General features: G+C 45.6%; 2 protein-coding genes across 5 annotated transcripts; both read left to right on the top strand.

Annotated features, from left to right (window-relative positions):
• Nucleotides 1-563: 563 nt before the first annotated feature.
• Nucleotides 564-3548, top strand: LOC6633338 (mitochondrial potassium channel ATP-binding subunit). Its single transcript, XM_002056830.4, has 6 exons — nucleotides 564-796; nucleotides 993-1353; nucleotides 1412-1945; nucleotides 2002-2484; nucleotides 2535-3140; nucleotides 3212-3548. The coding sequence occupies exons 1-6, from the start codon at nucleotides 750-752 to the stop codon at nucleotides 3347-3349; spliced, it is 2169 nt and encodes a 722-aa protein (XP_002056866.1). The 5' UTR covers nucleotides 564-749; the 3' UTR covers nucleotides 3350-3548.
• Nucleotides 3549-3619: 71 nt separating this feature from the next.
• LIMK1 (LIM domain kinase 1) lies at nucleotides 3620-13554 on the top strand. 4 transcript variants are annotated; one of them, XR_001449871.3, is made up of 7 exons: nucleotides 3620-3932; nucleotides 4931-5558; nucleotides 6643-6729; nucleotides 6842-8108; nucleotides 8217-9750; nucleotides 10854-11496; nucleotides 11572-13554. XR_001449871.3 is itself a non-coding variant. In XM_002056829.4 (6 exons), the coding sequence occupies exons 2-6, from the start codon at nucleotides 4987-4989 to the stop codon at nucleotides 11171-11173; spliced, it is 3780 nt and encodes a 1259-aa protein (XP_002056865.2). In that variant the 5' UTR covers nucleotides 3620-3932; nucleotides 4931-4986; the 3' UTR covers nucleotides 11174-13554. The 4 variants fall into 4 exon arrangements, 2 of the variants coding, with proteins under 2 accessions (XP_002056865.2, XP_015025528.1); XR_001449872.3 differs by having other exon boundaries at nucleotides 11550-13554; XM_002056829.4 differs by having other exon boundaries at nucleotides 10854-13554.
• The last annotated feature ends 2133 nt before the right edge of the window (nucleotides 13555-15687 follow it).

Raw genomic sequence — 15687 nt, 5'->3', positions numbered from 1 at the left:
ATTTTAAAGATAAAGCGTTGCCTTAGCCATAAGCTTATAATCTTTAGTAATATACTAAAATTGTAATAAAAGCATTTAAAAAAGCGTGCGCAATATTTCAATTTCCATTAGGCCATATTTTGTGGCTATTTCCAGAGGTTTTTAAATACGGTCTTACAAAAAAAAAACTCAGTATTTTTAAGATAAAGTATGCTGTATGGCATTTTATACTGAATTAAAAAAAAATCGAGTATCCACAACAAAAATGATATTAAAACATGCTAAGCGCGAAAAAAATGTCTTTTGGTATTTAATACCCAAAGACATATCAAAAGTTGGGAGAAAAAATAATAGTTAATAGTTTTAATTATACATTTAAATAGATTAATTAATTATTAATTAATTTTACATTATCCAAGCTAAGCTAAATAAAGTATGTTTAAAAATACCAAATTAAATACTCTGAAGCGCTTAAGCTGCCAAAAAATGCCAAATGCGTTTTTTAAGCATGGCAATCAGCATTTGTCAGGCACTTACCTGAACTGTGTGCATGCATGTGCGTGTAGCTGTGAGTCTCTGTGTGTGTGTGTGCCTCTGCTGTTGCTGGTGTTGGCTTGCATTAGTGTGTGCGTGCGTGCGTGCGTGTGCGTGTGTGTGTGTGTGTGTATGTTATTATTATTGTTAAGGTTAACCAACAAGTTAGTTAAATGCTTAAGAGCTGGCGTATTTAGTTAATTTTTTAAGTTAAGTGCAACGAACAGAAGCTACAGATGCTGCGCCTACTCCTAGCCAATTGCAGTCGCGGCGATATGCTCAGGTAATGCTGCTGCAGCAGCAGCAGCAGCACCCCCCCCCCCCTGCTCGTGATCCTACATAACACACGCATGGCTTGTGCGTAGAGTGGGCGGGCAGCGGGTGTGGCGAGGGGAACCCTCAGCTGAATAATGATAAAAAAGGTTGCCCCCCCCCTTTGCTGGTCTCTGATTATGTCATCGCTTCTCTGACTCTTCTAGCCGCAGCCTGTTGCAGCCGCTGCCGCTGCCGCAGTCGCAGCTTGGTGCGCGCCTGCAGAACGCGAGTCGCCTGATGCGCCAGCATCATCAGCACATGTGGCGTTCACATGGAGCGCCCAGCGGCAGCTGTCGGGCCAAGCTGCAGACGTGCCGGGCACTGCTGTGGGGCGGCGCTACTCTGGGCGTGGGCATGGCCATGCGCAGCTGTTGGACATCGGGTTCGCTGGTCGCCCAATGTGAGGGCAATCGGCTGGCGGGCGTCATACAGCACACACTGGAGCAGGAGGATCAGAACTTTGATTGGCGGCGTCTCTGGACATATCTGGAGCCGCACACCTGGGAGCTGATAGGCGCCGTTCTGGTAAGTTCAGTTGGCATCATGTTTTCGATGCACTGCATCCGCACTTGGCACTTTGCAGGCGGCGCTGATTGTGGCCTTCATCAATATACGCATACCCAATCTGCTGGGGGATCTGGTGAATACGCTGGCGCGCTATGCGAACACGTACGTAATGGATCCGATCAACAACTCCTTTGTCAAGGATGTGAGCAAGCCGGCCAGCAATTTGCTTAGCTTGTATCTGCTGCAGTCGGGCTTCACCTTTGTGTATATCTATTTGTTGAGTCGCGTGGGCGAGCAGATGGCCGCCAGGATGCGTCAGGATCTGTTCAAGCAAATCGTACTGCAGGACATCTCGTTTTTCGACGAGAATCGCACAGGCGAGCTTGTGAACCGCCTGACCGCCGATGTGCAGGATTTTAAGACCTCGTTCAAGCAATTTGTCGCCCACGGCCTGCGCAGCTCCGCCCAGCTAATCGGCGGCAGCGTCTCCCTGTTCATGATCTCGCCCCATATGGCCGCCATTGCGCTGGCCAGTGTGCCGTGCGTGGTCATGTTCATGTCGTATCTGGGACGCAAGCTGCGCGCGCTCAGCAAAAACTCACAGGCTCAGGTGCTTGAAAATGGCCTAATCCTTAACCAAGATCTAATCGTATACTATTTATGTAGACGGAGCGCGCGACTGGCGTCTGCGAGGAGGCCTTGTCCAATATACGCACCGTGCGCTCCAGCGCCTGCGAGTATCGGGAGATGCAGCTGTTCGAGCAGGAAACAAACGAGGCGGCACGCCTGGCCCAGGAGCTGGGCTATGGCATCGCTGTCTTCCAGGGTCTGACCAATTTTTTTCTGAACACCCTTGTGCTTTCCACGCTCTTCATGGGCGGCCATCTAATGTCCACGGAAAGCCTAACGCCCGGCGCCCTAATGGCATTCCTGGTCGCCTCGCAGGGCGTGCAGCGCTCCCTGTCGCAGGGATCCGTGCTGCTGGGCACCATGATACGCGGCATGACCGCCGGCAGCCGGGTCTTTGAGTTTCTCTCGCTGCAGCCAAAGGTGGAGCTATCGCGTGGCTATATCATACCGCCGGAGCGTCTGCATGGCGAGATCCGCTTCGAGAATGTCTCCTTTGCGTATCCGATGCGACCAGATCATGTGAGTGTGTGCCTCAATAGCCTAGCCAGCCTCTCTAGCTTCTCTTGCAGATCGTGCTGAAGGACTTCAGTCTGACGCTGCGTCCTGGCCAGACTGTGGCGCTGGTCGGCGCCAGCGGTTCGGGCAAATCGACAATAGCCGCACTACTCGAACGCTTCTATGAGCCCACCTCCGGCAACATCAAGCTGGATGGCTATAAGCTGTCGGACATTTCGCCGTTTTGGCTGCGCGCCAATGTTTTGGGCTTCATCGAGCAGCAGCCCATACTCTTTGGCACCAGCATCCTGGAGAATGTGCGCTATGGCAAACCGGATGCCAGCCAAACGGATGTCTATGTTGCCTCCAAGCTGGCCCAATCCCATGACTTTGTCACCGCCCTGCCAGATGGCTATAATACGCATGTGGGCGAGCGCGGCACCCAGCTGAGCGGCGGTCAGCGACAGCGCATTGCCATTGCCCGGGCGCTGGTCAAGAATCCGCGCATCCTCATACTGGACGAGGCGACCAGTGCGCTGGATGCCACCAGCGAGGCGGAGGTGCAAAAGGCACTCGACACTGCCGTACAGAATCGCACCACATTGGTCATCGCGCACAGGCTGTCCACGATACGCAATGCGGATCTGATTGTGGTCATGGATCAGGGACGCGTGGTCGAGGTTAGTCAAGCAGTGAATCCCATTGTATATGCATATGCCTGTTACTAAGCTGTGTTCCTTTCATCCTGTAGACGGGCAAGCATGATGAGCTGATGGCGCGACGTGGACTGTACTTTGAGCTAGTGCGTCAGCAGGAGCGACGCGAGATCCAGGACCAAGGCCAGGTCGTCGTGGAGGAGGATAGCCTGCCACAGAATACAGTACAATAATACGAGATAAATGAACATATTAACATATAGCGCATATATGATTCCCTGTACATACATTTTATTTATTTAATTGTTGGCTCGCCTCAAGGAGAATTTGTTAAAACTGATTTGACATATAATTTAGGTAAATGGCACAGCTGTGGTGTTCATGTTCAAATAAACGCAAAACAAACACATTGTTTTTTATATACAACAACAATGAAGGCGTATTTTAATTTGCCAACTGATTGAAAGAAACAAAAAAAAAAAAACAATAACAAAAACACGTTAATTTCATTTTGTAATTGAAACAATACAAAAAGTGTGGTATTTGCGGTATTTATCGCATTGCTGCGTTTGCTGGTATTTAACGCGATTGTGGATTTTGCGCATACGACGCTCACGGTCACACTGTGCGACTAACGCTAGTCTCATTTTGGTTTTTTTTTTTTTAAACAAATGCATTTGTTTTTTATTTTCGAACTGTGTGGAGTAATACAAGTGCCCAAACGTGCGAACGCTTGTGGAAAATGTTGTGAGAACGAATCCAAGAAAATTTGCGATGTGCGTTAAACAGCAGCATCAAAATATAAGATAAAATTATGTAAGTGTGCGTGTGTGTTGTTTGTGTTGCGTGCGTGTGTGTGTGTGTCTGTGTGTGTACCTTGTGTATAGTTTTGGCAGTAACAACTATTAGTAAGAATGCAACAACAACAATAGCTTAAACAACAATAGCACAAGCTTGCCATTTGCTAATGCTGATGTCGCTGTTGTTCCCGTTCCCCCACACACATTTCGATCAACATTCAACTGTGTTTTGCGCTTTTTGTATACATCATTGTGTGCGAGCGCGCGCGCGCGCGTCTGTGTGTGTGTGCGCGCGCGCGTGTGTGTGTTTGTGTTCGTGTTCGTGCATTCGTCATTTTGTGTATGTTATTTATATTTTTTTTATCTGTGCATAACAATACAGCTGCGTCAGCTGCTTGCTTCATTAGTTATATTAAGCACTGTTACTATTGCTAAAAAAAAAAAAAAAAAAAAACACATGCAGTCAATTGTTGTTGTTGTGCAAGAATAAGTCACACCATTTCTCAGGGTCAATGCTGCCAATAACAATAGATCCCACACCCCACTCTTCCCCACCCCGCGCGCCTTATCCGTCAAGCGTATCCCGAATTCCCATAGAGTTGAGCGCTGCCGTTCAACTGAACCAGTTTCATGGCCAGTTCCGCAATAACTATTGTTGTTGCACATATGTTTTCCCTAAAAACATAATTTTGTTTGTTTTTTTTTTGTTATTTTTTGTTATTTTTTGCAATATGCCGGCTATGACATCATGCTTAGATTAGTTATATGGCCACATGCAGTTAATAAGTAGTTCGACTTGGATTACACATGCCTGTGTTTGCTTTTGGCTATGAACATGCAATCGAGTAGTTCATTCGCAAAACCGGTTCAGTAAACAAAGGCTTGCCAGATCGTTGCACACACACACACACACACACGCGAGCGCACACGGCGACTGACTCTCTTGAGCCTGCTCTCATCAACATTATGCTCTCTCTCTCTCTCTCTCTCTCTCTCTTTCTTCTCTTCTACCAGCAAGCGACGCATAAACACACGCACACACCGACACACAGCCACACACATACATTTCCATGCATCAACAAAAAGAACAACTACAACAACAACAGCGCACAGCTGCCGTGCTGCCAACCTGCGCCAGTTGCCTCTGCCCCCTGCTCGCCCACAATCACAACGATGAACCGATCGTTATGGCACTCGGCCAGCAATGGCATTGCGATTGCTTTCGCTGTTCGGTATGCGATTCCCATTTGCATAGCTGGTATTTTGAGCGCGAGAATTTGCTGTATTGCCGCGAGGATTATTATGCGCGTTTCGGTGATGCCTGCCAGCAGTGTACGGCGGTTATAACGGGTCCGGTGATGGTTGCCGGCGAGCATAAATTTCATCCGGAATGCTTTTGTTGTGCCGCCTGCGGTTCATTTATTGGCGAGGGCGAATCCTATGCCCTGGTCGAACGTTCCAAGCTCTATTGCGGCCATTGCTATGGCAAACGCCTGCCCGTGGATGCCCGGGCACGCATCACAAATGCCGGCAAGCCCATGCATTCCATACGACTCGTCGAGATACCCAAGGATGCGACGCCCGGCCTCCGTGTGGATGGCGGCGCCCTCGATGATGGTTGTCCCACGGTGCGGATAACCGAGTAAGTTCTCCACGGCCAATCTTATTGCGCACAATTTTTAATTTGAAATTCACAAAAAAAAAAATACTGCAAAATACAAAAAACTAACCTACAAATTAAGGACTAGCTTAAAATACTAAAAAAAAAAAAAACAAAACAAATATTAAAATACTGCAAAACAAACATTTAAAAGTAGCCACAAGCTTTAAGTACTAAAATTTATTTTTAAAAATACTTAATATATTACAATATTAAACTCTTGAAAAAAAGGACTACCTTAAACTATGCCAAAAAGACTGAAGACACATTTTGATCAAAAATACATTTGAAGGTATTATTTAAATACCGCTTTGAAACATTTGAAAATACCATAAAGAAAAGCAAGCATATTTAACACGTTCAAACTAAAAAGAAGAAAAAACACTTAAATTACGGTTTTTAAATTTTTAAATAGTATTTGTTTAGTATTTTTTAAATACCTCTTCAAAACTTATTGGAGAGGTTCTTGCTTTTTACTTGCTTTAAAAACTGTTTAATATTTAGTATTTAAAAATACTCAACATATACTTTAAAATTAAAAAAAAATACTAAAATCAGAAATTCAATGAAAAATCAAATTCTTTTTTAATCAGAAGCTCAACACGAGTTTTTTTTAAAAAGCAGTTAAAAATAATTTTTATGCTCTTTGATAAGAGTTTTTTTTTTTTTTTAGAAAATAGAAGCATTTAAATCAAGTGTATAACAGTTGCATTTAAATCAAGTGTATAACAGTTGCATTTAAATCAAGTGTATAACAGTTGCATTTAAATCAAGTGTATAACAGTTGCATTTAAATCAAGTGTATAACAGTTGCATTTAAATCAAGTGTATAACAGTTGCGCACACGCACACACACATACACACAAATACAAGTGCAGCTGTTGGCATTTGAATTAAATGCTTTTATTTCAATGATTATAAATTATTTAAAAATTAAGAAATAATAATTTTAATGCCTGGTGCTGGTTTCATACTTTCCTCTCTCTCTCTCTCTCTCTCTCTCTCTCTTCCTTCTCTCTCTCCCTCGCTCTCTCCTGTTCTCTTTCTATTTGTGACGCTTTTCAAGCTTAATTTGTAAATTTTATGGTCGCATGGGCAAATACGCCTTCTCCCTGCTTACCTCGGTGGCGGATCGTTGTTGTGCTTCATATAGGTAAACGAAAGAAAAAAAAAAAAAAAAACCACTTAACTAATCCGTTCTGCTACTCACACGCTATCCTTAAACGTTCAATATCAACTAATGGAGCATTGTCTTCGTGTTGCAGGATCGATGTGAATTTGACGAATCTGCACATTGGCGATCGCATACTGGAGGTCAATGGCACACCTGTCAGCAATTCGTCCGTGGACCAGATCGACAAGCTGATACGCAGCAACGAGAAGATGCTCCAGCTGACCGTTGAGCATGATCCGGTGCAGGTGTGCCGCAGCTGCAGCCAGGCGGACATTCAGCGTGCCAGCTCCGCAACGACCTTGGTGCTGCCGCTGAGCACATCCGCCTCCAGCGTCGAGGTCGGCGGACGCGGTCGCGAGCGTCTCTATAAGGCAGCCGCCACCGAGCCCAGCGGCAAGATGCGCAAGATGCGTCAGCAAACGGTGCAATCCCTGCAAGCGTCCAAGTCAAGCGTGCATCAGCCGCAGCAGCCCGTCGAACAGCAGCACCAGCAGCAGCAGCAGCAACCGGCACTGTCATCCCAGCTGAAGGAGAAGGAGCGCTGCTCGAGCCTGTCCAAGCTATTGGATGAACAGCACACGGCGCAACAGCATTCGGCGCATCCGCAGCTCTACGATTTGTCGCGCACCCAAAGCTGTCGCGTTGTCCAGAAACCGCAACGCATATTTCGCGCCTCCGATCTGGTCATGGGCGAGAAACTGGGCGAGGGCTTCTTTGGCAAGGTGTACAAGGTGACGCATCGTCTGACCGGCGAGCTGATGGTGCTCAAGGAGCTGCATCGCGCCGATGAGGAGGCGCAGCGTAATTTCATCAAAGAGGTCGCCGTGCTGCGTCTGCTCGACCATCGACACGTGCTCAAGTTCATTGGCGTGCTCTACAAGGACAAGAAGCTGCATATGGTCACCGAATATGTGGCCGGCGGCTGTCTCAAGGAGTTGATTCATGACCCAACACAAACGCTGAGCTGGGCGCAGCGCGTCTGCCTGGCCAGGGACATTGCCTGCGGCATGAGCTATCTGCATTCCATGAACATCATCCATCGTGATCTCAACTCGATGAATTGTCTGGTGCGCGAGGATCATTCGGTGATCGTTGCCGACTTTGGTCTGGCACGCAGCGTCGATGCGCCCCGTTTACCGGGCGGCATGCCCACGTCCAGCGCCAGTGGCAGCTCAGCGTCTGGCATGGACGCGAACGCCATGTCGCCCAGCGGCACGCTGAGGCGCAGCAAGAGTCGACAGCGACGCCAGCGCTATACGGTGGTGGGCAATCCCTATTGGATGGCGCCCGAGATGATGAAGGGCCTCAAGTACGACGAGAAAGTGGATGTCTTCTCCTTTGGCATAATGCTATGCGAGGTGGGTTGCCCGGATTCCTTGTAACTGTGCCAACTTTCTTATTAATCTATAATTCTTGGATTCATCCTATGTGCTCGCTCATTCGTATCTCTTCTGCTTTTGCCACAGATCATTGGCCGCGTAGAGGCCGATCCGGACTATATGCCACGCAACTCGGACTTCAGTCTCAATCAGCAGGAGTTTCGCGAAAAGTTTTGCGCCCAGTGCCCGGAGGCGTTCGTTAAGGTGGCCTTCGTCTGTTGCGACCTGAATCCGGATATGCGTCCGTGCTTCGAGACGCTGTACGTTTGGCTGGAGCAGCTGCGCCAGCATTTGGATGCACAGCAACAGACGCCGGCGCGTCTGCTGCACGAAATCGAAAACTTTCAGGATAGCTACATCAGCTCCGAGGATGCCCTGTCGCCCACCTCGCAGCGCAGTCTGGACAACCTGAACGTGACGGACACCGCATCCGAAAAGACAACTCCGCTGACGGCGACAACGACAACGATGGCGACGGCAACAAAGCTGCCCGCCAGCGAGCTGGAGGAGAAGGAGAACGTGGAGCTGTTGGAGAACGTGGTGATGCGGCCGCAGGATATACCCAAATCGCCGCATCTGGGCAAGGATTTCTCGCCCAGCGGCGAACGTTTGCGCGACAGCATGCGCGCCCGTCGCCGGCAACGTTTCCTGGGCGCCCAGCCCGCCCAGCTGCGCGGCCTTACGCCGGAAACGACCTCGACGGAGCGTGCGCTCAAGCAGGCGCTCAAGAAATGCCGGCCATTCGGCGAAAAGGGTTATCTTGTGGACCTGCGGCCGGGCGCCGAGCTGCAGCTAAACGATGTGCGCGACCTGAACAACTATTCGGACGTGGACTCCAGCTGCGATACGAGCCTCAATTATCATGAGGTGAATGCCCCAACGCCGACGCCGCCGCCGGTGGCGCCGCCCACGCCGCCACCTTTGCCGCCGCCGGAGCATCGGCTAGCGTTTGAGGATATGCGCACGCGTCTGCATCAATGCCGCAGCAAATTCGAGCATCTGGAGGAGGCGAATCGACGCAACTTTAGTCAATCGCAGCACTCGATGCGCAACTTCTTTAAAACGCCGCCGGTGGCCCTCAAAATGTTTCAGCGTCTCGAGCACGAGGCCTCGCTGAACGGCAACAAGGCGACCGCGCAGCGCATCAATCAGACGCCCATCTTTGGACGCAGACAGCTGCCCGCGCCACAGACGCAGCTGCAGCAGGCGGAATCGCTGGAGCATCTGGTAACAGCAGCAACAGCAACAACGCCGACAGCGGCCAAGCAGACGCCGGCGCCCAAACGCAGCAAAGCGGCCGCCAGCATTGCCGCTGCCATTGCCGAGCCGCATGCCACAGCAACGGCTATGCCAGCTGCCGCCCAAGCAGCGCCAGCGGCAACAGCAACTGCCAGCGATTGCCTGCCCAAGAAGCACAAGCTGACGCTGCCGTTGGCCGCCAGCACGCAGCAGCGACGTCCTGTACAGGCGCCCAGCAAGGCCAAGCCGCTGAAGACCACAGCCAATGGGAGCGGCGGCGCCGGCTGCGTCTCACCGACACGCAACAGACCCGGCTCGCCGGGCAAGCATCTGGCACAGCGACACACGGCCGCGACAGCGCAGCGACAGAGCAACAATCATGGTAAATCCTCGAGAGCATTTTATCTGGCAGCTTGGGGCGAGGGTCTGGCCAGCACTGTGTTTGCCCAACTCTAGGATATGTCAGTAGTACAGTTTGCGCTTATAATTCGCAACTAGTTAAAGCTTGACTGAAATGAAAGCTGTGTTCGAGATGCGAACACGCGGACACAAATAGATGTATGGTCAGATTATGTGGCAATTGGATCTGGTAGATCTACACAGATAAACTATTCCATTTGTGGGGAAATACAAGAGAGAGAGAGATAGAAAGGGGGACAGATAGACATAGACAAAGGGATACATTTATAATTAGAGCTATCAAAATGGATCCATGAGTCTGGTATATATACAAAGTACAAAGTATTATTAGACTATTTAAAAGAAAACGTTAGATTTTGGGTTTTGGCATATGAAAAGTAACATATAACTAAACTAATAAAATAAATACAGATCTGGGGTCTGTTATATTAAACGTTGAATTCTTTATTATAAAGCTAATGTAAAGATCTGACATCCAGATCCAGTATAACAAATAACTCGAATTATAACAGTTTCCATATAAAAGGGTAGCACAACTAACAAGTATAACAAATATCTCGGATTATAACAGTTTCCATCTGAGAGGTTAGCACAGCTAACAAGTATAACAAATATCTCTAATTATGACAGTTTCTATTTGCAATGGTAGCACAGTCAACAAATATAACAAATATATCTGATAACTGTTTCCATATACAATGGTAGCACAGTTAACAAGTATAACAAATGATCAGGACTATGAAAGCTTCCAGCCAAGATGCTTGTATAGCTAACTGTTATAACAAATATTTCAAATTATAACAGCTTACAATTGCGATTTTAATAGTTTCCATGAGAAACGCGAGCATAGCTGAAAAAGAGTATAACATTTTCCTACCGAGAGGGTAGAACAGCTAACTAGTATAACAAATATTTCAAATTATAACAGCTTACAATTGCGATTATAATAGTTTATATCTGAAACGCGAGCACAGCTGACTAGTATAGTATATATTACTTAAGATATTGCCCGATATATGTATCATGCTGATCTTTTCTAAACTTCTCACGTTCTACTCCACACAGTCTCATCAGTCCAGCAGCAGCAGCAGCAGCAGCAGCTCTCGAAGAGCACTCGCCTCAGCATACTCAGTCCGGAGAAGGTGCATCGCCTGGGCGCCCGTCTCACTGACCAGAAGCAGAAGATGCGCGAGGAGGCGGCAGCAGCAGCGGCGGCGGCTGCTGCTGCTGCTGCTTTGGGCGCACGCAGCAATGGCCATGCTGGAGCGGGGCATGGACGCGCGGGTGCGGCTGGAGCGGGCAACAGTGTGACCGTAGATCGTAGAAGACGAGCGGCGCCAGCGCCGCCGCCGCCGGTGCGGACGCACTTTAATACACGTTGTTAACTGTTATATGTTCGATGGCTGTTATACGCGTGTGGCAATTGTGTTGTGAACTGTCATATTTGTGCAGAAATTCCCATAACTGTTATATGCATCAAACGCACAAGCCCAGCAATTGTTACAAACGACAACTGTTATACACAGCAGCAGCAACTTATACCTACAACTGTAATACACTTCTAACAGTGGCTGTTAAGCACGCCTGGCAACTGCACTGGGCATCAACTGTTATACACAACTATGCTCAACCATTATGCACGAGAACAGCTACAAATATCTACCACGATTGTTATAGGGCGCTTTTATTGCCTGTTATACAGCAGCTCGTGAGTAACTGTTATACACAACAATTGTTATACATTTCAGCTGTTTCACTTAGCAATCGTTATACGCCCAAGCAGATGAATGCAGTAGCCCAGATGGTGTTATAAACAGTAACTGTTATACATGGCAACACATCAATAACGAAAACAAGAACAACAGCAGCAGCAGCAGCAGCAACGCATTCCCACAACTGTTATACAACGCATTCCACAAACGCAAACATTCCATCGTGCATTGCATTGGCGATACGAAAAAGAAAAAGCCCAAAAACGACAAATCAACGAAGCTGACGACGAACAGAAAACGAAGCGAACAGCGTTGCCACCTGGCGGTAACCAGCGGCAGCGCAGCGACGGCAGTTGCCAAAACTGTCCGACTGTAGTAGTAGAAGTAGCTCTTTCGCGCGAAAGAGAGAAGCAGAAGAAAGTAAAAAGAAAAAGAGTAGGCCAGTCAGAATGAGCTAGAGTTAGAGAGAAAGAGAGAGATATTGTTAACAAAGTTATAAGCAAAATGTTACGAAACTTGCCACATAAACTGTGCAGCTAATCCAACTGTTATACAGCTTGTATAACAGCAAAATCAACTGTAAAAACAACTAACGCACCGCGGTATAACATATGTATAACAGTTATGCTCAATTATAACAACTGTTGCACAGCGTTAGTTAACAGAAAAAATTCTGTTCAAATAATTCAATCTATTTTTTGTTGTATCTATTTACTAAACTTATATCTCCGTATACTTAGAGTATAACCAATCTAAACCAAGGTTAAGTGCCTGTAAAAAAAAAACAGATGTTGCAATATTTACAAATTGTATTAAACGATATAAATCTAGCAGCTAAGATTACAGGGTATATTTGCATTAAATTAACAGTTCCCAACATAAATCTAATGAACAAAACGTAAAGTTAAGCAATTTTTTTTCTGTCGCTCTATGGCGAAACTGTAAGAAAAAGAGAAAGAGAGAGAGAGAGAGAAAGAGATGACAAATCGAATAACGAATACGAATAGAAACGAGATGGAGAAAACCTAGTGCCATGGCCCACCCAAGCGAGAAAGAGACAGACAACAAAAGCTGTTATAAAAAAAAATAATAATGACAAGTCTGTGTGTTAGGATGGGAAATTCAAAAGAAAAAAAAATCTGACAACATAAAAGACAAAAAGAAAATTATTTTTTTATATACATACATGCATATACACACGTACACATATATATTCCATGTTAGTGCTTAAATCTAATTTATTATATATAGAATGAAAATATTAACAAAACTTTATACCCTCCTATTAACAAATACGACTACGAACTAAACAATAATGTTGCGCTAGCCAATGGAAAGAAATTTACATATATATACTACTTACCATATATATATATATATATATATAGATCGATCGAGCAACCGAAAGTCTAACTTATACTCGTATACTAATATGTTTAACTGTACTACGTATGTGAATATTTGTATTTGCAATTGCTCAAAATGGCGGCATTAGTTCGTAAGTAGCACAGTGCTAACTGTTATACAAACACACGTTTATGACAATTACTTATGCTGTTAAAGAACAAAAGAACAAAAACAAGAGAAAACTGTTATACAACGCTGTATTGTACTTTATATAACTAGGCATAAATTACACAAAAACAAATATGAAACGCTTACAATTAATTGCTATAATGCGAACACGCCCCTCAGCCCTCCAATAACTGATTTACATACATATAAATATATAATTGCATATATGCTTAGCTGTTATACTAACTGTTATGCTAGGCTAACAGACGTAGCTGTTATACTGACTTTTATGCTAGCCTAACAGCTGGCATAACAGCTGTTGGCTCTCTGTCAAACTATGTAAATGTGCGCCTCTCAATGTTTAAACTAACTCAACATATACATACACACATAATTATATAAATATACACACACACACACACACGAGCATAAAATACATTATAAATTTAGTAATATTACGCATAATATATAGCGTATATTTTTGTATGCAGTTGAAAATTATTATGTTTAAAAATACATTTGATTCCATCAAACCCTAATTGATATGTACTTTATTTGGCAATATATTGCTTTTGCATTTGTCAATTCTAACTCAAGGATTTGTTAATAGGATCAAAAGAGTTGAGCTTGAAAATGCTTTTCGTGGGACATGTTTCGTTTGCAAATCCGCCAATCTGAGTGAAAAATTAGTGGATCTCGTTTATTAGTTTCAGGCTTGGGCATTCGCTTTCTACACAAAAGCTAACATATATTTTTCTTCTTCCCGTCAATTTCACTCCAAACAGGCGAAAAACTCAAAAAACCATCGTTTTGTAATCCACGAAAACAGGTGGAAAATGGCTGTAAAAGTTTTGTAAAGTTAACGATTTATTCCTATATACATACGATTTATGATTTACACAATTTAAACATTTCTACAGCTACATATATTTGAGTTATTTTGTGTTTTTTTGTGATATTGTGAAATTCACCCGTAATACGGGTGAAAAGCCTATGTTAGACTTTATTGGGAAAACACTTGGCCCAGCCATTTCCGGATAATATCAGCTAATTATTATTAAATTGGTTGCATTTGCCGGAGCAGCTAGCTCTGCCTCCCAACTCCCTCGGCCGACGAAATGTGCCAGGCTGGGGTCCGGGGCCCCGTTCAGATTGTGTGTATCTGGTTTTTCCGCATGTTGCTTCCAGGAAGCTTCTCCGCAAACGATGTTGAATACACACAAAATAAAGGGCAATACGACAGGTTGTATCCATCGTGGAATTTGTCCCAGACCATGGTCGGAATATGGATCGATATGTACATAAATACATATGTATATGTTTGCGGCCGGGCCAACAGCCCAGGACAATTGGAGTACATGCACGCAGCAGTGGCAGGGGGCGTGGCATATTGAACAATTACACATATAGAGATATACATACATATATGCACACACATACATGCAAGCATACATACATGCGCAGTGGAGACGTTTCCTGGTCCCGAAATGGAACATAAAGTTTACATATTATGTAAATGTCAACTTGTATGCCAGCTACATTATGTACATACAATGTGCGTAACAGTGCTGTTGACTGTTAACAGCGTTGCAACGTTGCCAATCTTCAGGCTGCCGCTTAACAGCTGTTAAGTCAGCTGCTTTTACAATGGTCTCGCGCTAAACAGCTGCTATCGCTAATTAGTTTCATTTTTGCTTTTTTTTTTTTTTTGCTTTTTTTTTTTCTGCTGTTGCAATTGCCCCGGCATAACTGCTAAAGAAGTGCGTAACGCGAACATCATGCAAAACGTCATTGGGCACGATATGTGCGAAGCAGCTGCGCTGGCAACGAACGCAACCGCAATCATTTTCAGGCGCTGCCCGCTGCATTTGCTGCGAGCGCCACTGACGTGACGTAGCAGCGACGCCGGCTGCGGCAGCGACGACGCGCCGTTACGTATTCAAGGTCTACATTTGTGTATCGATACACGAACGTTTGTATGTACATACATACATACATATATATGTATGTGAATGTGCCACAATTTCGTGTGTATACGCCTGCCCATGTACATACTATATTTACATATGTATGTACACAGACACATGCACACACATATCTATATGCATGTAAGTTAGTGTGTGTGTGTGTGCGCGCGCGCATAGTATACACACAAGCAACGCTAGTGTACTGGAGCAATGGTCGCTGTTCTCTTTTCAACCCCCAACACGAACGCGCCCCTTTTGCACGACGTATCCATGGCATGCCCCGTCGTCACAGCGTCAGCGCCTTGCCTTGCGTTTTGCTTTTGCTTATGACGTGCTCGCACGTACGCGACGCACAACTGTTGTTGTGTGAGTGTGTGTATGTATCGCATCGTATATATGCATTTACATATATGTGTGTGTGTCTGTAGCGGTACAGTGGTAGCTCGCTATCGCAGATTAAAATCTATTGAACTGTTGCCTGCACAACATATAACGTATGCGATGTGGACAGTGGTTGCTAGTAAAGAGTTCGCACTGTACTACTGAATGCTTATGTGAGTTTGTGTGTGTGTGTGTGTATGCGCCAAAAGGCGCACGCATACATACGAGAGCGAGAGAGCGTGCGCGCATGAACTGAAAAATGTGTACAACAGCAAACGGCAAGCAGCCCAATTGCCAATTGGCCAGTCTATAAACGAGTTAGGA

Source organism: Drosophila virilis, chromosome X (genome assembly GCF_030788295.1).
Source record: "Drosophila virilis strain 15010-1051.87 chromosome X, Dvir_AGI_RSII-ME, whole genome shotgun sequence".
NCBI lineage: Eukaryota > Metazoa > Arthropoda > Insecta > Diptera > Drosophilidae > Drosophila > Drosophila virilis.
The sequence above is the reverse complement of the archived record's forward strand: the minus strand, read 5'-3'. Positions and strand labels throughout refer to the sequence as shown.